The 23,514-nt window shown below is 50.0% G+C and overlaps 1 protein-coding gene and 3 pseudogenes across 1 annotated transcript; 1 reads left to right on the top strand and 3 right to left on the bottom strand.

Moving 5' to 3' along the window:
- The window catches only part of LOC134491907 (zinc finger protein 91-like), a 362,387-nt pseudogene that overhangs the window by 175,028 nt on the left and 163,845 nt on the right, over nt 1–23,514 (bottom strand).
- The window catches only part of LOC134492034 (zinc finger protein 208-like), a 216,664-nt pseudogene that overhangs the window by 155,384 nt on the left and 37,766 nt on the right, over nt 1–23,514 (top strand).
- On the bottom strand, nt 349–19,255 carry LOC134492026 (zinc finger protein 208-like; annotated as a pseudogene).
- On the bottom strand, nt 20,058–21,155 carry LOC134492010 (zinc finger protein 496-like). The gene is made up of 2 exons (XM_063296134.1): nt 20,734–21,155; nt 20,058–20,442 (listed from the first exon to the last, which is right to left on the bottom strand). Exons 1-2 carry the CDS (start codon nt 21,145–21,147, stop codon nt 20,263–20,265), a joined length of 594 nt encoding a protein of 197 aa, XP_063152204.1. The 5' UTR covers nt 21,148–21,155; the 3' UTR covers nt 20,058–20,262.

The following is a 23,514-nucleotide window of genomic DNA, read 5'->3' as shown; positions in this document are numbered from 1 at the left end:
TCCATACATTTATTCAGTTTCTTCTAAGTGGATCCTCCGAAAGAAAGAAAGCTGTTCACCTCAGCCTCTTTCCACAGGATCCTTATACTTACTGGATGCTTGGAGTGGAACCTTACATGGGAAGCAAGATAGCTCAACAGGTTGACTCTCCGTGTTCCATGGCTTTATATCGTTTCATACCACAGTACACCCTTTTACAGGATTCAGGACACTTCAGTCCTTAAAGGCATCTCCCCCTTTTATCTGAAGTAAGTTGACTACTGTGCCCAAAGGTCTTTCCACACATCATACATGCATTTTTTTTCTCCCCTCTGTGGTTCCTGTTATGAGAATTAAGGGTCCTGTTTTGAATGTCTTCCCACATTCAGAGCATTTCTATGGTTCCTCCCGTGTGGATCCTTTTATGGGAAGTTAGTTGCTTTTTCAACCTGAAGCTCTTCCCACACTCCGAGCACTGATACAGTTTCTTCCCTGTGTGGGTATTCATATGGTAAGTAAGGGATCTCCTTGTACTCAAACCCTTCCCACATTCATTGCATAAATAAGGTTTCAACCCTGAGTGGATCCTTTTATGGCATGCTAGGGAACTGCTCGTTCTGAAGCTCTTTCCACACTCTGTGCATTTATAGGGTTTCTCTCCTGTGTGGATCCTTTTATGGTATGTAAGGGAACTGTTCGTACTAAAGCTCTTTCCACACTCCAGGCATTTATAGGGTTTTTCCCCCGTATGGATCCTCTTATGAGAGGTCAGGTAACTGCTCCGATTGAAGCTCTTCCCACACTCCATGCATTCATAGGGTTTCTCCCCCGTGTGGATCCTTTTATGAGAAGTAAGGGAACTGTTCATACTGAAGCTCTTTCCACACTCCAGGCATTGATAGGGTTTCTCTCCCATATGGATCCTTTTATGATAAGTAAGGTGACCACTCCAACTGAAACTCTTTCCACACTCGGTGCATTTATATGGTTTCTCCCCTGTGTGGATCCTATTATGGGAAGTAAGGGAGTCACTATAACTGAAGCTCTTTCCACACTCCAGGCATTTGTAGGGTTTTTCTCCTGAATGGATCCTTTTATGAGAGGTCAGGTGATTGCTGTTGCTGAAGCTCTTTCCACAGTCTACGCATTTATAGGGTTTCTCTCCCGTATGGATCCTTTCATGAGAAGAAAGGGACCTGTTCATACTGAAGCTCTTCCCACACTCCAGGCATTTATATGGTTTCTCTCCTGTGTGAATCCTTTTATGAAAATACAGGGTAGCAGGCCACTTGAAGGTCTTTCCACAGTCTGTGCATTTATAAGGTTTCTCTCCTGTGTGGATTCTTTGATGGGAAGTAAGCTGACCACTTTGGCTGAAGCTCTTCCCACACTCCAGGCATTGATAGGGTTTCTCTCCTGTGTGAATCCTTTTATGATAAGTAAAGGAGCTGTTCAAACTGAAGCTTTTTCCACACTCCAGGCACTTATAGAGTTTTCCCCCTGAATGCATGCTTTTATGGGATGTATAACCTGTAAATAGCAGAAAACCATCCAGTGACTCCTCACTCTGACTTAATCTTCCCCCAGAGGGACCCTCACCTAAAGAGGCCATGCTCCTAGACGTCTCCAAGATCACTTCTCGGTGCAGGGCTTTTTGGCTGGGATCCAGCAGCGACCACTCTTCAGTGGTGAAATGGACGGCCACCTCCTCAAAGGACACAGGAACCTGAACGAAGAAGGATCCCTGTTAGAAGACCTGAGAAGAATTGGCAAGATCTCCTTTAATCTGCAGATCCTAAAAGCACAGAGTTCTAATGCTTAATTGGACATTTCCCCAGCTGGACTCAACACGTTATGTGATAAAACCATCCCGCTCTCTCAAGGGCTGGTTACACACAGCATCCTCTCCATCTAGGCGGTGCAGGGCGGCAGCTTCTCACTGAAGCAGATGACCAAAGTTGTTATATGTGTATTAACTGTATTCCTGTCTCTTGAAAGATTTCGTGTTAATTAGATACGGCAAACAGGGCCTCAGCAGGTGGCAACTCCAGATGCCCTCGGGTGATGTTCCAGGTAAGCAGGTTCAGTCCTGGTTAGTCAGGGGATGAGGGACCACTAACCCCTTTATCCCTTTCCTAGGCAAAACAGTTGAAAAGGCTGGGAAGAGATCAGCGCAGCCAAAAACCGGCACAGATTCACTTTTTAAAAGCCAAGCTGGAGTCAAGGATGCCTTTACTGTAAACTTTCTTACACTCTAGAAAAGGAAGTTGTGAAGTTTTGTAAAACAAGGAATAACTCTCAGTTTAGATCTTGTATCCCACTACATTTCTGCAAATTAGGTTGGCAGCCTCATTGTTGGCCTTCCAAAAATGATCAAGGATGGCCTGCTTCCAGAGCAACTCATGGTCCAGCAGTAAGTAACCAGAGAAGAAATGAATACATTTCCAAAACAGTCTGGAGTGGTAGGCCAAGTGTGACTGATCACTAACTTGAATCCTAATTTCCCAGATCTGTGTTGCTCAGGAACAGCAGTGTTATATGCTGAAAGCTCAAATGAAACCGGAGGTCTCCAGCTGATCCCCGATATTAGCCTCTGATCCTTTCCTTCCTACCTGAGCTGGAGGTCCAGCTGCTCTTTCAGCGCCACCAGTACAAGGAGATGATCCGATGAATAATGGTGACTCCATTTTGCTCCCTGGGAAGGAGAGAGACAGGATAGAAGCAGGCTTGTTCTCGCCAGATATGGAGCTGACAGGAAAGGGGTAAACTCCAGCTTTTCTAGCTTGAAGGAACAACTCAAGCCTTCTTCCTGTCCTGCGGAGGAAACCTCCGTCTGTCAGTCCTACCATCTTCCTTTGGTGGACTTCCATAGGCTCCATCTTGGGAGTCAAGAAAAAAAAAGGAGAAGAGAAGACCACAGCCCCACCACGCACTGACTGAGCAGCCCAGAAAACACGAGAAAGAGCACAGGGAACAAACCCCAATTGGACCTTTCTCTTAGACTTTGGGACGGGAACAAGAGGAGGAAATCTACTCTTGGCAATCAAAGCATTCATTTAACAACGGTAAATGATCCCCCACCCACCACAGCCTGAAACCATTATATTCCACGTGGATGGGCAACTGATGAAATGTGAGCACCACAGGAACACGACTGCAAGGATAGATGGTGTTGGAGATGGTCCAGCAGGGATATGTGTGAGGAATTACTAGAGATTTACCATCTAGCATTGGCAAAGACAAGTTGTTCCCCTCCCCATCCATGAGAACAAAGAGAAGTATCTCAGGATGGAGCGGTCCGAATGCAACCCAGGCCATTCCGCAGAAGAGGTCAGTCTTCTGCAAATGGGGAATCATCTGAAGGCAGTGCATAGACTGACGGGAAGGACTTCCTTCCTGGGGCTTAAGCCTTCTAGCTCGAAGAGAGAGAGTTAAGGCTTTCCTGTTCAGTCACCTTCTGGTAAGTCCAACGACTAGACACGAGAAGATACAGGGAATTAAGGATAGGGACTAAAATCCCTCTGGAAAACCTCCAAACACGTAGAAGGATCTTCCCTTACCTAGTGAGGCATCCTGACCTTGACCTTCCTCCTTGGAGATCCCTCGGAAACACGGCTCCTGAGAGGGATTTGCAGGATCCACCCTTTCCTCAAGACAATTAGTGCCCACCTCCAGGAAGGGCCACGGAACCTGAAATACAGGCAAAGGAGAGGAGTTAAGAGAACAGGACATAAGAGGAACCGGATTTTCACTTTCTGCCCAAATCTTTGCAAGCCCTCTATGCCCATCAGTGGGGATGGAAGAGGACGATGGGAGAATGGCTCCAAACCCATCCTCTGGAAGAACACAGCGTGACAGTTCTTTGCTTTCCGAGGAGTGGACACACCGCCATGTAGCTGTCTGTACAAAATACATTACTGCAGCATTCACCTTCCCCAGGAGCAGACTGTTGCTTTCCACCCGTCTAGGACTTGCAAGATGATGTCGCCATGTAAATACGTCTTTAATACTCAACCTGGTAATACTTAGTTCAGGAAAAGGCTGTAAGTCTGTACGGTGGCACACAGCCTTCGCCTCCTTCCAATCATTCTTAGTCTAGTTGGGATGAGGTGCTGCTTCAGTGTGGCTGGAAGCTACTGAGCTTCCAGCAAAGCTCCAAGCAGGACTCCAACCAGCATACGCTGCTCACCGTAACTCTTGGTCCTGGCAGTTGAATGCTAGTTCTCTTGCCTGCTTGTAACAGCTGCCCATCTCCACTAGTTGCCTTGCTTCCCCATCTGTGTGCCACCCGCCTACACGAACCGTTTTCCCACTTACTGTTGTAAGCTAAGAGCCTGGGTGGGGCGAGGCTGCCTCTGGACGTGGGCACCTCCTTGAAAACACCAGGGAGTGGCTCAATTATCACAGGCAGCTGGAATGCCGGCCGGCTGGGAGGCTTGCGAGTAAAGGTGTGAGTTAATAAACAAACGGAGGAGGGAAGTGGGGGGAGAAGCGTTTCTGCCTGGCTGCAGCTACTTTTCCCAACTTCACTCCTTCACACACAGGAACAATTTCTCTAATGATCTTCTATAAACATCTTGTTGTATTATTACTACGAACCAAAGAGAATATATGTAGCTGTATTATTAATTCCAGAAACACCATTCGGGAGACATTTAATAATTCAAGTGCATTAAGATCCCTTCATATTTCCCCAGATGAGCGTCTCTCACCTGCTGCCCTTCCCGTTCCTTCTCCGCCGCCCGGCTCAGGAGGAAGCCTTCCGCCAGGGCCACCGCCTGGGAGCTGGTCTCTGCTCGGCACTCCCGCACCCAGCGCTCCATCTCCCTGGGCAGGATGGCCAGGAACTGCTCCAAGATCACCCGGTCTAACATCTGAGCCTTGGTGTGTTTCTCTGGCTGCAACCACCCCGAGCAAAGGCGGTGGAGGCGGCTGCAGAGCTCGCGCGGCCCCTCGGCCTCCTGAAGGGGACTATTCCTGAAGTGCCAATGCTGCATCTCGGAACTGAGGGCTTCCTCCTCCCGGATCCTCTGCCCACGTCCTGCCCAGCCCTCCCCACCGCTCCCAGGCTGAGCAGCGGCAGGGCCTGTTCCCACTCCCTTGCACGCTGGCTGGGCTGCATCCATTTTCGCTCCGTTCTCCGGCACAGATCCACGAGGGGCCTGCTGGTCTCTGGGCCTCCAAAGGTCTTTCCAGTCCCAGGACCTGAATGGACTGCAGAGAGAGGCCGGGAGAGGTTTTTCAAGGCCATTCAGCTCTCAAGTGGCCTCCAGCTTTTACCCCTGAGGTGGAAAAGAAAGCAAACTTCAGGAATTACACAGGCTGTTCTCATTCAGAAACTCTGATCCCTTAATCAATATCCGGACTTGGGGGGGGCAAAATCCAGAGGTGTTTCCCGTTCAGTGCAACTTCTGTCCCTCCCTCCCTCTCCCCCCCCTATTGAAGACCAGCCCTCATTTTGCAGAAGCAAGTCGTCCCTTTAGGCTTCCTACCCTCCCCCCAACTCTTTTCTTCCCCCAATTGGGTGCCCCTCTCTCGCTTGCACAGGCCAGGAGCAGGAACGGGGCTCTCCCCCGCCCCCCCCAGCCTCGGATTCGGAGTCCGGCGAACCTCTCGGGGACTCCGGGGACCCTCCCTCTCGCCCCGGCTCCGGGGCTGCTTGGAGGGCCGCCGCACGTTCCCCCTCCCTCCGCAAGAACCGGCCGGGGAGGCGCTGCCGACGGGGGCGGGCTGTGCTGTTCCTCCCCCCGGGAGGCTCTGGGTCGCGGGAGCCCCTCCTGCCCGCCCCCCCCGGATTCCCAGGGCGCAACTCACGGCCGGTGCCCCGAGCCAGGCAGACGGGGCGGAGCATGCTCGGTGGCGCTCAGCAAGGAGGCGGCGAGCAGGGCGCCCCCTGCCGGGACCTGCGGGCAGCGCCGGCACCCCTGGAGGCGGGGGCGCGGGGGCACCTCAGGGGCCATCCAGGCCACCCCTGCTCAGGGCAGACCCGCTGCGGCGCCTGCCAGGCGACCCTCCTGCCTCTGTTTGGGCTAGACAGTAGCACTGTCGATGGCGTTCATCGCGGTGGGAAGCCTTTGCGGAAAAGACGTTAAAGGAACGCGTTGGATAGTTAGTACTCGTGTACTTCATGCTCCATTCTTCCCAGGAGGCTGGGGCCTGCAGAGGTCATCTAGTCCAACCCCTGCTGAGTGCTGGGTGTGCTGGGCCTTTGCCAGACGACCCTGCTGCCTGTTTGAGGACCTCTCCTGCACCTGACCTCCCGCTTCAAGTGGCGGGCTGTTCCCCTGGCCGAACCCTTGTCAGGTCAGGGAATCGCCCCCAACAGCTCACCCGAAGCTGCTTCCTTGGAGTGCTCCTCTGCTGGTTCTGGTCCTGCGGAGAGAATAGATCCCCTCCCAGTTTTGTGGGACCTTTTCCCCTCCCATTCACGTGCCAGGTGCCATCTGTGGGCGCAGAGAGGTCGACCTCTGACAAGTTTCATCAGGTGGAAGCCACCCGGCGTCTGTCCATGCCACACACCTCACCGCGGCCTTGTGCAAATGTGCAAATGACAGAACGTCGTCTGTTGCCATCATCGGTGCAAATCAGCAGATGTCTCCCCTGGGTCTAGACCCTCGGGGACCAGTCCATGCAGAGGGCCAGCCCAGGGGGAAAACCCGGAGCATGCTTCCTTTGCTCTGAAATGGCCAAGTGGGATTCCAAAATAATCAGAGATTAGATAGATGATTAGACAGATACAGATACACAGTAGATACAGATATACGGATATATAGACAGGTGATAGATAAAATTCCTGGGCCACCCACCCCTAGCAGCTCTGGGCAGGGTCTTAACCGCTTTATGATTGAGCAAGATGTTTCCCCCTGTATCTTCCGCTCCGACATCCCTTCGCACCCAACTTTTCCATCCCTTCTTCTCTGGCTTGTCATTATGGTCCTTGGCTGCAGGAAAGATTACAGGACTGGGAAGAGTGACCCTGGCTGAGCCCTTTGCACGTCTCCCTCCCCTCCCCTCCCCTCCCCTCCGCGGCCTTCCCACGAGGGGGGTCTGCATGTGTCTCGCTCCCGGTCCTGCCAGACGTTCCGGCGGCCTCTTTGCCGCCTGCGGAGATCAAGGGGTTACAGCGAGCGAGTGCGGCGTCCTAGAGGGGCCGAACGTCCCCGCCTCCCTCTTGGCGGCGCGCATGCTCAGTCCCCTCCGAGGCCCCGGGAGGCTGTGGGCGCCAGGCGTTCCGCACGGGCGGCGGGGGACGATGGGAGCGGGGGGGGGCGGAGAGCCGCTCGAGGAAGGGGTCACGTGGCCCTGGCGAGCCAATGGCGGGAGAGAAGCGCCCGTCAGGTTTGGGCGGGAAGGGCCTGGCGGGAGGGACCGGGCGCGAATCTCGCTCGTCGCCTCGGAGGCGCCGGGCTGGTGCAGGGCCTCGGGCGGGGGGAGGCCAGAAGGCCCGAGGGCCGGCCGAGGGGATCTCCTGGTGGCCTCGCATCCGGGCCCCGGCAGGGAGGGGAGCCCGAGTCCTTGGCCCGCAGAACTGCCTCTCCGCCCGTGTGGGCTCTCGCGGAGCCTTTCTTTCGGCAGGTGGAGATGCCCACACGCGCCTTCCCCCCGAGGGAGGAGCGGCGCGCCGCCCGGCTCGGCCCTGGGCCTGAGGCCCCAGAGCGAGGAGCGTGGACAGGAGAGACCCGCGAGGGACCGCCTGGGTCCCTGACAAGGGGTCTCCTGGCCAGGGGGCCTTTGGGGCCTTGCGCTTCCCCTCAGACCACCGCCGGAAAGCCTTTGGCGCCTTGCCCGTGCGGCCGTGGGATCTACTGGTGGTCTCCCGGCCGGGCAGCGAGAGAGAGGAGAGGCTGAATGCTTCTTCCGGGCTGGGGCTTCTGGAACAAGCTCCCCTTTCTCAGCTGCCTCCAGGCAGAGGGTCGAAGAGAGCCCTTTCCTGAAACCCACCGAAAAGCAGAATTGGGCTCTGCGAAAGAGGAGAGGACGAAAAGCTGCCAGGTGGATGGACGTGGCTACGGTGGCAGTGGGGCACCGTTGGGAAGCCTGAAGGACCCAGTTAGGGACAGATCGTCTTGGACAGAATCTCTCTATGTGGTCGCTAAGAGTGGAGCCTGCCTTGAGGGCACATAACCAAAATCAAATTTCAAGCCATCCATTGATCTCTGTCCTGCATCCCAGCACTGTGGTGATAACGCCTTGGAAAACGGCCTCAATTTTAGCTCCTAGATGGGTGAAAGTTGGCTTTTCTCTACTTGAAACAAGGATGTCCTCAGAAACATCCTACCCCATGCTTCCGGCTTTGCCATCAAGAAGGCTTTGCAGCAAACTCACCTTAGGCCATCACAAGACTTCTTTCTTGTGGTATTCAGAGAGAAAGAGATAAGAATAAATGGAAACCTGAAATATAAAGAGGTAACACCTCCTGGGTAAGGATGGCTTGGAGAACATTGTTCAGGGTGTGTGGAGGAATTTTCTCACCATCTGTCGGATAAAATTTGCTTGGATCCATTCTCAGTTGGAGACTGGCTTTGTTGGGTCTGGTGGAGATGCCTAGGGAGGAGTCTTGCCCTGTTATCTGGGAACAGTTTGAACCTGTTGGACCTGAGGAAGTGGACAGAGTCCTTACAGCCATGAGCTCAGCCGCCTGATCTTTTGACCCACGCCCTTCCTGGCTTGTTAAGGCACTGGGTGGTGGCAGTGTATGAGGGTGCTGTAGCGATGGTTAATGCTTCCTTAAGGCAGGGGGTTGTTCCTTTGCCTTTTGAGGCAGCCTTGGTCCGCCCCCTCCTCAAGCCATCGCTGGACCCCTCTCTGCTGGACAATTTCTGTCCAGTAGCTAACCTCCCCTTTTGGGGGAAGGTGATTGAGAAGGTGGTTGTGCTGTAGCTTCAGAGGAGCTTGGATGAATTGGATTGTCTGGATCCCTTCAGTCAGAATTCAGGCCTGGGTTTTGTTGTTGTTTATTTGTTTAGTCGCATCCGACTCTTCGTGACTTCATGGACCAGCCCACGCCAGAGCTTCCTGTCGGTTGTCAACACCCCCAGCTCCCCCAGGGACGAGTCCGTCACCTCTAGAATATCATCCATCCACCTTGCCCTTGGTCGGCCCCTCTTCCTTTTGCCTTCCACTCTCCCTAGCATCAGCATCTTCTCCAGGGTGTCCTGTCTTCTCATTATGTGGCCAAAGTATTTCAGTTTTGCCTTTAATATCATTCCCTCAAGTGAGCAGTCTGGCTTTATTTCCTGGAGGATGGACTGGTTTGATCTTCTTGCAGTCCAAGGCACTCTCAGGATTTTCCTCCAACACCACAGTTCAAAAGCATCAATCTTCCTTCGCTCAGCCTTCCTTATGGTCCAGCTCTCGCAGCTGTATGTTACTACGGGGAACACCATTGCTTTAACTATGCGGACCTTTGTTGTCAGTGTGATGTCTCTGCTCTTGACTATGTTATCGAGATTTGTCATTGCTCTTCTCCCAAGGATTAAGCGTCTTCTGATTTCCTGACTGCAGTCAGCATCTGCAGTAATCTTTGCACCTAGGAATACAAAGTCTTTCACTGCTTCTACATTTTCTCCCTCTATTTGCCAGTTATCAATCAGGCTGGTTGCCATAATCTTGGTTTTTTTGAGGTTTAGCTGCAAGCCAGCTTTTGCACTTTCTTCTTTCACCTTCATCATAAGGCCTGGGTATGGGACAGAAACGGCGTTGGTTGCCCTTTTGGGTAATCCCTGGTGAGGGCGGGGTTGGCAGGCTGACCCTATGTACTATTTTGAACAGGACAGTCCTGTTTTTTTAACATTTCCCATCTGTCCCGTTGTTTTAACGTAAATGTCCATTTTGTCCCACTTTTTAAAAAACCGCCTATCGGCGCGCGCGTTAGGCAAGCTGGGAGGTGGGCCGAACAATGGGAGGCGTAATTGGCTCACGCACGAAAATGGCGGGAGATTCAAGGGAATAAAACGTGCTCAGGAGAAGAGCTGGTTATCGGAGACAACTGTTCTATTGAGGTCCCGGAACTGCCTCAAGCCTCCGCTCCGGAAGCGCCTCAGAAGTCCTGCCCTGCCCTGCCCACGTGATGAGCCCCGGCCCTTCGCCCCGCCTCATCGTCACGCCAGAAGCTGCCGCCGAGCCTGTCGCGGGCTAGTCTAGTCTTGCTGTCACTGCGCCCGCCCCGCCCCCCGCTTGCCGCTGCTGCTTGCCTTACTGTCGCCACCGTCTGTTGAGTCCGCTGCTGGCTTGCATCCTGCTGTTGCTGCCTCTGTGACTGCCGCCGCGCGGAGTTCCGCTTCGGAGCCCGGCTGTACTTCCGTGCCGGTCCTGGTGCCTGCTCCTTGCCCTGCCACGCCAGGGAACGTGCTCCTAGACCTTGCTTTGCTGCTGTGGGGTATCAGCCTTCCGGATCAGCCTTGCTCTGCCTGGCCTCGCTGCTGTGAGATCCCAGCCTGACTGCCCCCCGCATTGGGAAACAATGCCACAGGGACTGATAGGGAGTATTCCGTAAGTTTGACCCCCTCCCGTTTTTGCATCCCAATGTCCTGTTTTTGTCTCAAGGAAATATGGCCAACCTGGGGATTGGGATTGCGAGTCCATCCTTGCCCTAGACCTCCTGGTGGCTTTCGATACTATCGACCGTGGTATCCTTCTGTATTGGCTCAGAGGATTGGGGGTGGGCAGCATGATGTGCTGGTTCACCTTCCTCTAGAGCCTGTTCCAGTCGGCGGTAGTTGGAAAGGAGAGGTCCCACACTCTGCCTGCTATGGGTTTCGTACTCTCTCCCCTCCTATTTAATATCTACATGAGGCTGTTGGGTGAGCTCATCTGTCACCATGGGGTGAGGTATCAGTATGCTTATGATACCCAGTTAGACATCTCTGCCCTGGGCAAATTAAACAGTGCTGTGAATGTCTTATCCTGGTGCCTGGAGTCTGTGAGGGCTGAACCCTGGCAAGACTGAGTGGCTTTGCGGCCTTTTGGTTCTAGGGCTATACCATCTTTGGTGCTGGATGGGGTGGCACTGCCCCAGACAGACCCTGTGTACAAGCTGGGGGTCCTCCTGGACTCACAACTCCTGCTCAAAGAGCAGGTTGCAGTCGTGGATAGGAGGGCTTCGTATTGTGCACCAGTTGTGCTTGTTCCTAGATCCGGGGGCTCTGCTCACTGTCACTCATGCCCTAGTCCCCTTCCTGTTGGATGTCTGTGACATGCTGTACATGGGGCTGCCCTGAAGAGTATCCAGAAGCTTCAGCTGGTGCAAAATGCAGTGGCGCGGGCAGTTACGTGTGCCCCTAGAGCGGTACACATTACACCTCCGCTCCACAAGCTGCACTGCTTGCCAGTTTGCTTCCGGGTCCAATTCAAGGTGCTGGTTTTGACCTTTAAAGTACTTTAAAGTAGCATAGGGCTAGGTTATCTGAGGGACTGCCTCTCCCCGATTACATCTGCCCACCCCATCAGGTCTGGCAGAGAAGGCATGCTTTGGGTCCTGGCTGCCAGGGAATTTCATTTGGTGGGTACCAGGAGGCAGGTCTTCTCTTCCATGGCACCTGCCTTATGGAATCTTTTCCCCCCAGAAGTGAGATTAGCTCAATACCTTTTAACATTCCTCAAGTCCCTCGAGACCTGGCTATGTTTTCAGGTCTGGGGGTCCCAGGGGACCAGGGAGATTTTGCAATGGCTCCCTTGCTGTGGTATCATCCTCTTTTGTTTTATGTGCCTTTTTATAGTTATTTTTAATTGTGACTGTGTTTATGTATTTATTATTTTAGCTATGTGTTGTATGCTGCCCAGCGTCATGTGAGAGGGGCATATGCGTAAATATGATAAATAATTTCATCTCATCTTTAACAAATTTCAGCATCTAATGCAAGTTATGATCAAGTTCATATAAAAAAACTGCAGAGTATGGAAATGGGTAGCATTTTTATAAACTCAAAAAATTTCAGAAATGTTTAATCTCCTGAAACACAGCACTCATCTTCTGTTATAATTTTTCTTTCATTATATTAAATCTCTCTACATATTTCTATCCAGTTTCAGGAGGCTAAAGACAGGAATTGAGAAACAAGCTTTCAGAACTTAGTCTAGTGGTATCCAGAAGGATAACTGGAATGGAGGGCAAAGCCAACTAAATTTAAGTTGCTTCCTGTCCTACATGCTTTTTGCTATTCTTACTCTTACCTGGCCACCACCTCATAGCTAGCCCATCAATTCAAAATTACATTTGTCCAACATCCCATGGATCACTAGTACACAGGAAAGCTATCCAAAGCGTCAAAGGAAGGGAAAGAAGGACAATAACCGAATACCTGAGGTCTATGCGATAGATATAAATGTCGCTGTCACTTAAATCATTGGCTATTGGTTATTCTGTCATTAGTGAGATTAAGCTAAGCAGTTAACTAAGGAAAACCCTAAATTTCAGAAGATATGTCACATGATCTGGTTTCTCCCCTTTGTTGCTTCATTTATAGGTAGATCTGCTTTGCTAATTCTTTTCTCGTATTCCATGGATTTCTGTGCATCGTCTCTGCACAGAAGTGTGAATTCTTTGATACTGAGTCAGATCTGAACTCATTCCACCTCTTTCTACCACTTTCTACCAATCTATTCCACTCCCTTCTGATCACTAAAGGTTCTATCTCATATTCATGTGGTTTCTTTCCTTAGCTGTTTTCTTCCAGGTATGTAAAGTAGGGGCATCGCTTACATTGTGCAACAACTGTTCCCAATAATTTATTATATTAACCCTTCAAAATGAGAAATATAGTTCATAATCAGGAGATACCAAATCAATTTTTGAAAAGCTTTATTCAGATAAAAAGCACAGAGAATCACAAATGCCGGTAATACAAGGTTTCTCAAATTTGCAATACCATGGTTGTCTAAAATTTCAAATAGGATTGACCTTTCTTATCCCTTGATATTACAAATTCAGGACAGTGGCACTAAAAAAACCTTGAGAAATGCAGTGGTTTTGGAAAGCAACACAGAAAAAGATTCCATAAAGGATTCACTTTGAGCTGAATGGTATTTTTTGATAAAAGAAGGTTAAAAAATACAGTGCTGGTTGCTTTACTCAAAGAAATGAAGACATAAAGAGAAATAACTTGATCGAACTCCCTCCTTTTTAAAAAAAATATTGCTCATATGGTATACTGTTGGATCAATAAAACCATTTTTAAAATAAAGAGGCAACCGCTGAAATCATAACCTCACTGGCTACACTTCTGCTTTCAGCTGGGATAGTGCAATTGTGCACCCAGAGACATACTAAACTAAACGGGCATCAACTTATAAACATTTGGGAGAGAGTTTCACTGGTAAACCACAGCTATGCACGTCGGGTTATATGGAGAAAGAATCAATAGCTTAAATACTTCACTGTGTTTAAGGAAGGCCGGTATTTCCAACACAATTGGAGCTAAAATGTGCACACGTGCATGCGCGTGCACACACACATACCTTTTCCCCTGCTTTGCTTGCATACGCCAGCTCCCCACAAAGCCTGGAGCCTGATCCCAGACTCACTTCAGATGTTGCTTCTGCCTAGAGAAAGCAGCTTGGCCAGGCAGAGGTTTTGGCGTAAGGAGTGGGACAATTTAGTGACAGATTCTCGTGAGCCAGGCCTAACTGACTAGGTAGTACGCCTGGTATTAAGAAGTCTAGCCTGGGGAGCTCTTTCGGTAATCCATACATTTATTCAGTTTCTCCTAAGGGGATCCTCCAAAAGAATCAGGTGAAGATTCAACCTCAACCTCTTTCCACAGGATCCATGTGCTTAGAGGATCCTTAGAATGGATCCTTTTATGGGAAGTAAGACAGATCAGCTGGCTGATTCTCTGTGTTCCATGCTTTTATACTGTCTCTCCCGCGTGAAACTTTTTCTGGGAAATAAAAGGGCTCCTTGTACAGAAGCTCTTATTACACTTCTTCCATTTATATAGTTTCTCCTTCCATGGAAAGTCAGACTCCTGCTCTTTAACCCGTCTCCCAGAAACACCTTTCTGTGGTTTCTCCCACATGGATCCTTTCACGGGAACTAAGGGAATTGCTCTTTGCTGAAACTCTTCCCATCCTCTGCTTTATAGGATTCCTCTCCCAGTGGATACTTCCTTCTCAAACTGTTTCCACGTTCTATGTATTATAAAGTTTCTCCCTTGTATACCTCCAATGCCTTATTTACAGAAAATAAGATCCTTATTCCACTTGAAAGAAACAGTTTGGTGTAGTGGTTAAGGCATCACTATAGAAACCAGAAGAGAGAGTTCTAATCCCACCTTAGGTATGAAGCCAGCTGGGTGACCTTGGCCAGTTCACTCTCAGTCCTAGGAAGCAGGCAATGGCAAACCTCTTCCGAAAAATCTTGCCAAGCAGCCACCAGGAGTCCAAACTACCTTGTGTGCAGACACACAAATGCAATCAATCCACTTGAAGCTCTTCATATGCTACGTGCACGCATGCTATTTCTCTCATATGGAGCCTTTTAGGAGAAATCAGTTCACAATTCTTGACTGAACCTCTTTTTGCATTCCATTTAGATGTTTCAAATCACAGTGGATCCTTTTACAGGAATTAAGGACACTTCAGTCCCTACATGAATCTTCCCTATGTGGATCCTTTTATGGGAAGTTGATTGCTCCATAATCCTTCCTATGATGGACTACAGTAACACAGCTGGCCCTCAAGGAGGAAGCACTTTCCAAGGAGGGAGGAAAGACAAGAGACAGCACAGCCCAGAGGTGGACCATGGAAAGAAGAAAAGATTCAGATTAGCCACACCCTAGAGCCTTCCAAGGTCTATCCATTTAGGTTAGAGTAGTACTGGTTTAGTCTGGCAATAATCTGTCTATATGGTGTAAGCAAATAAAGAACTGAACTTGGCTGGATTGATTCTGTGTCTTTCTTGGGCTAGGACTGACATTTCCACATCATGCATGTATTTTTCTCTGTCATATGGATTCTGTTATAAAAAGTAAGGGTCCTGTTTTCACTAAAACCTGTTCCATATTCAGAACATTTCTACAGTTGCTCCCCTGTGTGGATCCTTTTATGGGAAGTAAGGTTACAGCTTGTCCTGAAGCTCTTCCCACACACTATACATTTATAGGGTTTCTCTCCCATATGGATTCTTTTATGGGAAGTAAGGTTACAGCTTGTCCTGAAGCTCTTCCCACACTCTATGCATTTATAGGGTTTCTCTCCTGTATGGATCCTTTTATGGGAAGTAAGGTTACATCCTGTGCTGAAGCTCTTCCCACACTCTATGCATTTATAGGGTTTCTCTCCTGTATGGATCCTTTTATGAGAAGTAAGGGAACTACTCATACTGAAGCTCTTCCCACACTCTATGCATTGATAGGGTTTCTCTCCCGTATGGATCCTTTTATGAGAAGTAAGGGAACTGTTCTTACTGAAGCTCTTTCCACATTCTATGCATTGATAGGGTCTCTCTCCTGTGTGGACCGTATAATGGGAAGTAAGCTCACTGCTTCTGCTGAAACTCTTCCCACACTCTATGCATTGATAGGGTTTCTCTCCCGTATGGACCCTTTTATGAGAAGTAAGGGAACTGTTCTTACTGAAGCTCTTTCCACATTCTATGCATTGATAGGGTCTCTCTCCCGTATGGACCCTTTTATGAGAAGTAAGGGAACTGTTCAAACTGAAGCTTTTTCCACAGTCCACGCATTTATAGGGTTTTTCCCCTGTATGCATCGTTTTATGGGAAGTAAGTTGATTACTCCACATGAAGTTCTTTCCACACACCATGCATTCGTATTTTTTCTCTCCTGTATGGATCCTTTTATGACAAGTAAGGGAACTGTTCATACTAAAGCTCTTTCCACACACTATGCACTGATAGGGTTTCTCTCCTGTGTGGACCCTTTTATGAGAAGTAAGGTCATTGGTTGTGCTAAAGTTCTTCCCACATTCTATGCATTGATAGGGTTTCTCTCCCGTATGGATCCTTTTATGAGAACTAAGGAAACTGTTCATACTGAAGCTTTTTCCACAGTCCATGCATTTATAGGGCTTTTCCGCTGTATGCATCCTCCTTTTATGGGAAGTAAGTTGTTTCCTTGACCTGAAGTTCTTTCCACACATCATGCATGCATATTTTTTTTCCCCCGTGTGGATCGTGCTATGGGCAGAAAGGTCACTACTTGTGCTGAAGTTCTTCCCACATTCTATGCATTGATAGGGTTTCTCTCCTGTGTGGATCCTTCTATGAGAAATAAGGGAACTCTTCATACTGAAGCTTTTTCCACAGTCCATGCATTTATAGGGTTTTTCCCCTGAATGGATCCTGTTGTGGGAAGTAAGGGAACCACTATAACTGAAGCTCTTTCCACACTCCAGGCATTGATAGGGTTTCTCTCCTGTGTGGACCCTTTTATGGGAAGTAAGGGAACTGCTTTGGCTGAAGCTCTTCCCACACTCTATGCACTGATAGGGTTTTTCTCCTGAATGGATCCGTTTATGATAAGTAAGAGAATTGCTTATACTGAAGCTCTTCCCACAGTCTATGCATTGATAGGGTTTCTCTCCTGTATGGATCCTTTTATGAAAAATAAGGGAACTGTTCATACGGAAGCTTTTTCCACAGTCTATGCACTTATAGGGCTTTTCTCCTGAATGGATCCTTTTATGGGAGGTTAGATTACTACTCCACCTAAATCTCTTTCCACAATTCACACATTTATAGGGCTTCTCACTCGCATGGACCATCTTATGGGGAATAATGTTATGGTTATTGTTGAAGCTCTTCCCAATTTTGCAATGGTTACTGAAACTGGATTTTGCTTGGAATATGTTCCCCCTTCCTCGACACTTTCCCATATTGCTTTCCTTGCAATCACGTTGGGTCAGGAAGTGATCCATTTCCTCACATTCAAGAGTGGATTTTTCTCTCCAATTGAAGGACTGATTTTTCTCATATCTCCTCCTGCCCCACTTATTAGCAGAATTCTCTCCTTGTGTTTCAGTTTTGATTATTTGTGATGGTACTACACCTGGCTCTTGGTAATTTTCATTCTTCTGTTCATCAACTGCATGAGGAGGAAAAAAGGGAAGTCAGAAAACTCTACAACATAGACTTCACTGTCCCTGTGTCAGTCCTACCCTATTTCTATTCCTGGGCAGCTGCAGGGGGAGGAACAAGGGAAATGACAGGATGAATCTTACTCATTGGTTTAAAAGATTGGCACAGCTGCTCATCTTGTGTCATTCTAGCCAGTTAATGACAATCTAATAGAAGAACATAATAAAAACAAACAAGAATCAATGGAATGCCTTTCAGCCCAGGTCTCAGCTTCATGATATGGCACATGGACTTGGGTCAGATAATGCAATGTCCTAAGTTGCATTCAATGCCACAACATACAATTCACTGCAATATCACTGTAAGACAACATATGGTGATGATTAGGACAAGTGAAATAAGCAAAAACATCCCCTCCCCAACTATCTTCCCTGCAGTATTCACACACGCCCCAAAGAGGATCCCAAGACTGCACGTCAACCCTTTCCAGACTGACTGGTCACCAGACTGATCTCTTTCTTCTAAAAGAAACTGTGATACTTAGAAGACTGTGGACGTGGACTGGAATTAATGTAAGAGGGAAAGAGAAAAGAGATGAAACCATGTTAACAAGATCTGCACAGATCTCCTAAGCTGTAAATAGCAGAAAACCATCCAGTGACTCCTCACTCTGACTTAATCTTCCCCCAGAGGGACCCTCACCTAAAGAGGCCATGCTCCTAGACGTCTCCAACATGACTTCCCGGTGCAGGGCTTTTTGGCTGGGATCCAGCAGCGACCACTCTTCATTGGTGAAATGGACGGCCACCTCCTCAAAGGACACAGGAACCTGAATGAGGAAGGGTCCCTGTTAGAAGACCTGAGAAGAATTGGCAAGATCTCCTTTAATCTGCAGATCCTAAAAGCACAGAGTTCTAATGCTTAATTGGACATTTCCCCAGCTGGACTCAACACGTTATGTGATAAAACCATCCCGCTCTCTCAAGGGCTGGTTACACACAGCATCCTCTCCATCTAGGCGGTGCAGGGCAGCAGCTTCTCCCTGAAGCAGATGACCAAAGTTGTTATATGTGTATTAACTGTATTCCTGTCTCTTGAAAGATTTTGTGTTAATTAAATAGGGAAAACGGGGCCTCAGCAGGTGGCAACTCCAGATGCCCTCGGGTGATGTTCCAGGTAAGTAGGTTCAGTCCTGGTTAGTCAGGGGATGAGGGACCACTAACCCCTTTATCTCTTTCCTAGAGAAAACAGTTGAAAAAGCTGGGAAGAATATATACGAAACTACTTCTGTAAGGCAGCCCAAATCCAGCATGGAAGCAGTTCTTGAAGCCAAGCTGCAGTTGGGAGTCTTCAGTCTTTACATTGATTTTAAACTTCCTTACAGCCCAGAAAAGAAAGTTCTGAACTTCTTGAAAAGAAGGAATAACTCCCAGTGTAAATGTATTATTCTTCTGTAGTTCTGTAAATTAGGTTGGCAGCCTCATTAAGAGAGCCAGTTTGGTGTAGTGGTTAAGGCACCAGGCTAGAAACTGGAGGACTGCGACTTCTAGTCCCGCCTTAGGCATGAAGCCAGCTGTGTGACCTTGGGCCAGTCACTCCCTCTATGCCCTAGGAAGCAGGCAAGGGCAAACCACTTCTGAAAAGCCTTGCCAAGAAAGCTGCAGGGACTAGTCCAGGCAGTCGCCATGAGTCAAAACAGCTGACTCGAAGGCACACACACAGTACACGCAAGAGAAATGAATACAATTCCAAACCAGAGAGAGGGGTTAGCCGAGTATCATGGATCAGTAACTTGACTCCTAATTTCCTGGTTCTCTGTTGCTCAGGAACAGTTTCCTACGCTGAGACCCCAAATGAAACCGGAAGTCCCTGTCCTGACTCCCAGGAAACACTCTGAGACAGGGAACTGTTCTCTAATGTTTTATTGCTAATACATAACAGTAATCCTAACAAACTGAACAAGCGTGGGAAAAACCCAGCCATATAAACCCCGCAGGTTAAGGCGGTCCCAATCTGTGCCTCTTGGAATGGCTCACCAATTCCTCAGTGCTACGCATGCGCTTAACAGTCTGGAAAGGAGCCCCCTGCTCGCCATCCTTACTCATGACAGTCCCCAGCTGATCCCCGATATTAGCCCCTGATTTTTTCCTTCCCACCTGAGCTGGAGGTCCAGCTGCTCTTTCAGCGCCACCAGTACAAGGGGATGATCCGATGAATAACGGTGACTCCATTTGGCTCCCTGGGGAGGAGAGAGATGGGATGGAAGCAGGAAAGGGATAAACTCCATCTTTTCTAGCTTGAAGGAAAGACATCTTTCTGTCCTGCGGAGGAAACCTCCGTTGGTCAGTCCTACCCTCTGCCATCTGTAGCCTTCCATATGCTCCATCTTGGGAGCCTAGAATAAGAGAAGACCACAGCCCCACCACGCACCAGGGAGCAAACCCCAATTGGACCTCTCTCCTAGACTTTGGGACAGGTACAAAACATAGAAGTCGACTCTTGGCAACCAAAGCATTCACTCAACCATGGTAGGTGCTCCCCCACCCCCATACCCTGAAACCATTACATTCCACGTGGATGGGCAAGTGATGAAATTTGAGCACCCAAGAACAGGCCTGCAAGGACAGAAGGTGTTGCAGATGGTCCAGCAGGGATATGTGTGAGAATTTACTAGACATCTATCAAGCAAGGCCAAAGACAGGATGCTCCCATCCCCATTTCTGAGAACAAAGAGAAGCATCTCAGGATGGGGCAGTCAGAATGTAACTCAGGGTGTTCTCCAAAAGAAGTCAGTCTTCTGCAAACGGTAAATGATCCCCCACCCACCGCAGCCTGAAACCATTATATTCCACGTGGATGAGCAACTGATGAAATGTGAGCACCACAGGAACACGACTGCAAGGATAGATGGTGTTGGAGGTGGTCCAGCAGGGATATGTGTGAGGAATTACTAGAGATTTACCATCTAGCATTGGCAAAGACAAGTTGTTCCCCTCCCCATCCATGAGAACAAAGAGAAGTATCTCAGGATGGAGCGGTCCGAATGCAACCCAGGCCATTCCGCAGAAGAGGTCAGTCTTCTGCAAATGGGGAATCATCTGAAGGCAGTGCATGGACTGACGGGAAGGACTTCCTTCCTGGGGCTTAAGCCTTCTAGCTCGAAGAGAGAGAGTTAAGGCTTTCCTGTTCAGTCACCTTCTGGTAAGTCCAACGACTAGACACGAGAAGATACAGGGAATTAAGGATAACTAGAATCTCTCTGGAAAACCTCCAAACACGTAGAAGGATCTTCCCTTACCTAGTGAGGCGTCCTGACCTTGACCTTCCTCCTTGGAGATCCCTCGGAAACACGGCTCCTGAGAGGGATTTGCAGGATCCACCCTTTCCTTAGGACAATTAGTGCCCACCTCCAGGAAGGGCCATGGAACCTGAAATACAGGCAAGAGAGAGGAATTAAGAGAACAGGACATGAAAGGAACTGGATTTTCACTTTCTGCCCAAATCTTTGCAAGCCCTCTATGTCCATCAGTGGGGATAGAAGAGGATGGGAGAATGGCTGCAAACGCATCCACTAGAAGAACACAGGAACAATTTCTAGAATGATGTTCTCTAAGCATCTTGTTGAGTTATTATTAATCCCAAAAACAGTGTCAGGGAGACATGTAAGAATTCAAGCACACTTAGATCCCTTCATATTTCCCCAGATGAGCATCTCTCACCTGGCGTCCTTCCTGCTCCTTCTCCGCCGCCCGGCTCAGGAGGAAGCCTTCCGCCAGGGCCACCGCCTGGGAGCTGGTCTCCGCTCGGCACTCCCGCACCCAGCGCTCCATCTCCCTGGGCAGGACAGTCAGGAACTGCTCCAAGATCACCCGGTCTAACATCTGAGCCTTGGTGTGTTTCTCTGGCTGCAACCACCCCCAGCAAAGGCGGTGAAGGCGGCTGCAGAGCTCGCGCGGCCCCTCGGCCTCCTGAAGGGGACTATTCCTGAAGTGCCAATGCTGCATCTCGGAACTGAGGGCTTCCTCCTCCCGGATCCTCTGCCCACGTCCTGCCCAGCCCTCCCCACCGCTCCCAGGCTGAGCAGCGGCAGGGCCTGTTCCCACTCCCTTGCACGCTGGCTGGGCTGCATCCATTTTCACTCCGTTCTCCGGCACAGATCCACGAGGGGCCTGCTGGTCTCTGGGCCTCCAAAGGTCTTTCCAGTCCCAGGACCTGAATGGACTGCAGAGAGAGGCCGGGAGAGGTTTTTCAAGGCCATTCAGCTCTCAAGTGGCCTCCAGCTTTTACCCCCGAGGTGGAAAAGAAAGCAAACTTCAGGAATTACACAGGCTGTTCTCATTCAGAAACTGTGATTGTTTAATCAAAATCAGGGCCGTGTAATAGCTTGGGGGGGGCAAAATCCAGAGGTGTTTCCGGTTCAGTGCAACATCTGTCCCTCCCTCCCCACCACCGGTGGGAGACCAGCCCACAGATTGGGGGAGGGTCTTCTGCGAGGGGCAGGTCAGCTCAACTGGCAGCAGAAAATCTCTTGTGGGTCTTTCCAGCCCCGCCAGCAAGGACATTTGAGGCACAGACTTGGACCTTCCCAAGCGCAACGCCCAAAAGCTTCACCGTTTGCAGAGGGTGGAGGAGCGCCAGGCAAAAAGCCCCTTTCCCAGATTGTTTTTTTTGTGTGCTAGAAATGCTGGGAAGCCAACCTGGTTTATGCAGAAGCTGAGCACGTCCTCCCTTTAGGCCTCCTACCCTCCCCCCCACTTCGCTCCCTCCCTCCCCCCAGTGCGGGCTCTCTCGCTTGCACAGGCCAGGAGCAGGAACGGGGGTCTCCCCCGCCCCCCCCCCAGCCTCGGATTCGGAGTCCGGCGAACCTCTCGGGGACTCCGGGGACCCTCCCTCTCGCCCCGGCTCCGGGGCTGCTTGGAGGGCCGCCGCACGTTCCCCCTCCCTCCGCAAGAACCGGCCGGGGAGACGCTGCCGACGGGGGGGGCTGTGCTGTTCCTCCCCACCGGGAGGCTCTGGGTCGCGGGAGCCCCTCCTGCCCGCCCCCCCCGGATTCCCAGAGCGCAACTCACGGCCGGTGCCCCGAGCCAGGCAGACGGGGCGGAGCATGCTCGGTGGCGCTCAGCGAGAAGGCGGCGAGCAGGGTGCCCCCTGCCGGGACCTACGGGCAGCGCCGACACCCTTGGAGGCGAGGGCAGGGGGGCACCTCAGAGGCCATCCAGGCTAACCCCTGCTGAGGGTCCGATCTGCTGGGGCACTTGCCAGAGGACCCTCCTGCCTTTATTTGAAGACTCTACTGAACTGAATGACTTAAGTATATATTCAAATCAAGTGTTCCAAGGCAGTCTTTGGTTTTGAGATTCTCAGTTGCCTAGCATAGTTTGAGCATCCACGGAGTAAAGCCGGGCCTTGGTTGTGGTCATCACCCACTGTGATGTGCCTAAACTGGCCGGGACTGAACTTACTGTTGGCAGAGAACGCTGCCCAAGGCATGGCTACAACCAAGGCTGGAAACCTAGTCTGCAGCTTCTGTACCACATTGCAAAGCGGTCTGAGATGCTCTAAATTGTGGATGGCAGAAGTCAATCTATCTTTGGGCCCATCTGGGGACAACTGCGGCATATGACAGATTGCAACTTGGAATAGAAGAGGAGTAAATGGGAAGGTGCTGGAATGAATGAAATGTGTATTTATGAACATAAGAGAAGGAGAAAAGATGGAATGGATTCATATGAAGGTGGTCTCATCTTGTGGCATGGAGTTGGTGAAGACAAGCAACAAAGAGAAGGTGTAGATTTAATTATGAGTGAGAGGCCTAAAGTGTAGGTATGTACCCTCCATCTTATAACATTGAAAATAAGCTTGTTGAGCATTCTCAAGCCCTAGGAGTCACCTCTGGGTCTTGCAGCCTCTCTTCTGCTTTGAAGAAACTGTTGGTATTCAATCACTGTTTTTCAGCACCGGAAAAACAAAACAAAATCTAATAATGTAATGCTAGCAGTTCCTGTCTCATCTCTAGGTATTTCTGGGAGCATCATTTCATTGAAGGAGCTAAAGCAGAAGACTCCTTTTTGCACTGAAGATGTTGCCTAGCCTGGCAATGAAACATCTGCAAGAAAACAGCAAGGCTCGGAGAGCACCAAGGACGCCACAGAAGATGCCTTTTCCAGCCACCAGACCCCTTTCTGGAAGAAGTTAGAAGAAGCTGAAACTGCGGGTTTTCTCTGAATCCTTGCGAGTGAGGCTGAAGCTGGCCCTCGATGAGCCTCGGGGCTTCTCCAACTGGGAGGCTTCTAGGAAGGGATGTAGAGCATAAGAGCATCAGCCATGCCTTGCTGGGTCAGACCCCTGGCCCAGCCAGGCCAGCTGCCTGTTCTCCCAGGGGCCCACCAACTGCCCTGGGAAGCCCAGGGGTCTCCCAGAAGATGCCTTTTAGAGGCAGCCCCAGTGCCCCCCAGGCTAAGAGCTGTGGAACCCCAGCCCTTTTTGAAGCCCAACCCCAG

The sequence above is a fragment of the Candoia aspera genome, chromosome 2 (genome assembly GCF_035149785.1).
Source record: "Candoia aspera isolate rCanAsp1 chromosome 2, rCanAsp1.hap2, whole genome shotgun sequence".
Classification (NCBI taxonomy): Eukaryota; Metazoa; Chordata; class Lepidosauria; order Squamata; family Boidae; genus Candoia; species Candoia aspera.
This window is presented reverse-complemented; position numbering and strand designations above follow the sequence as displayed.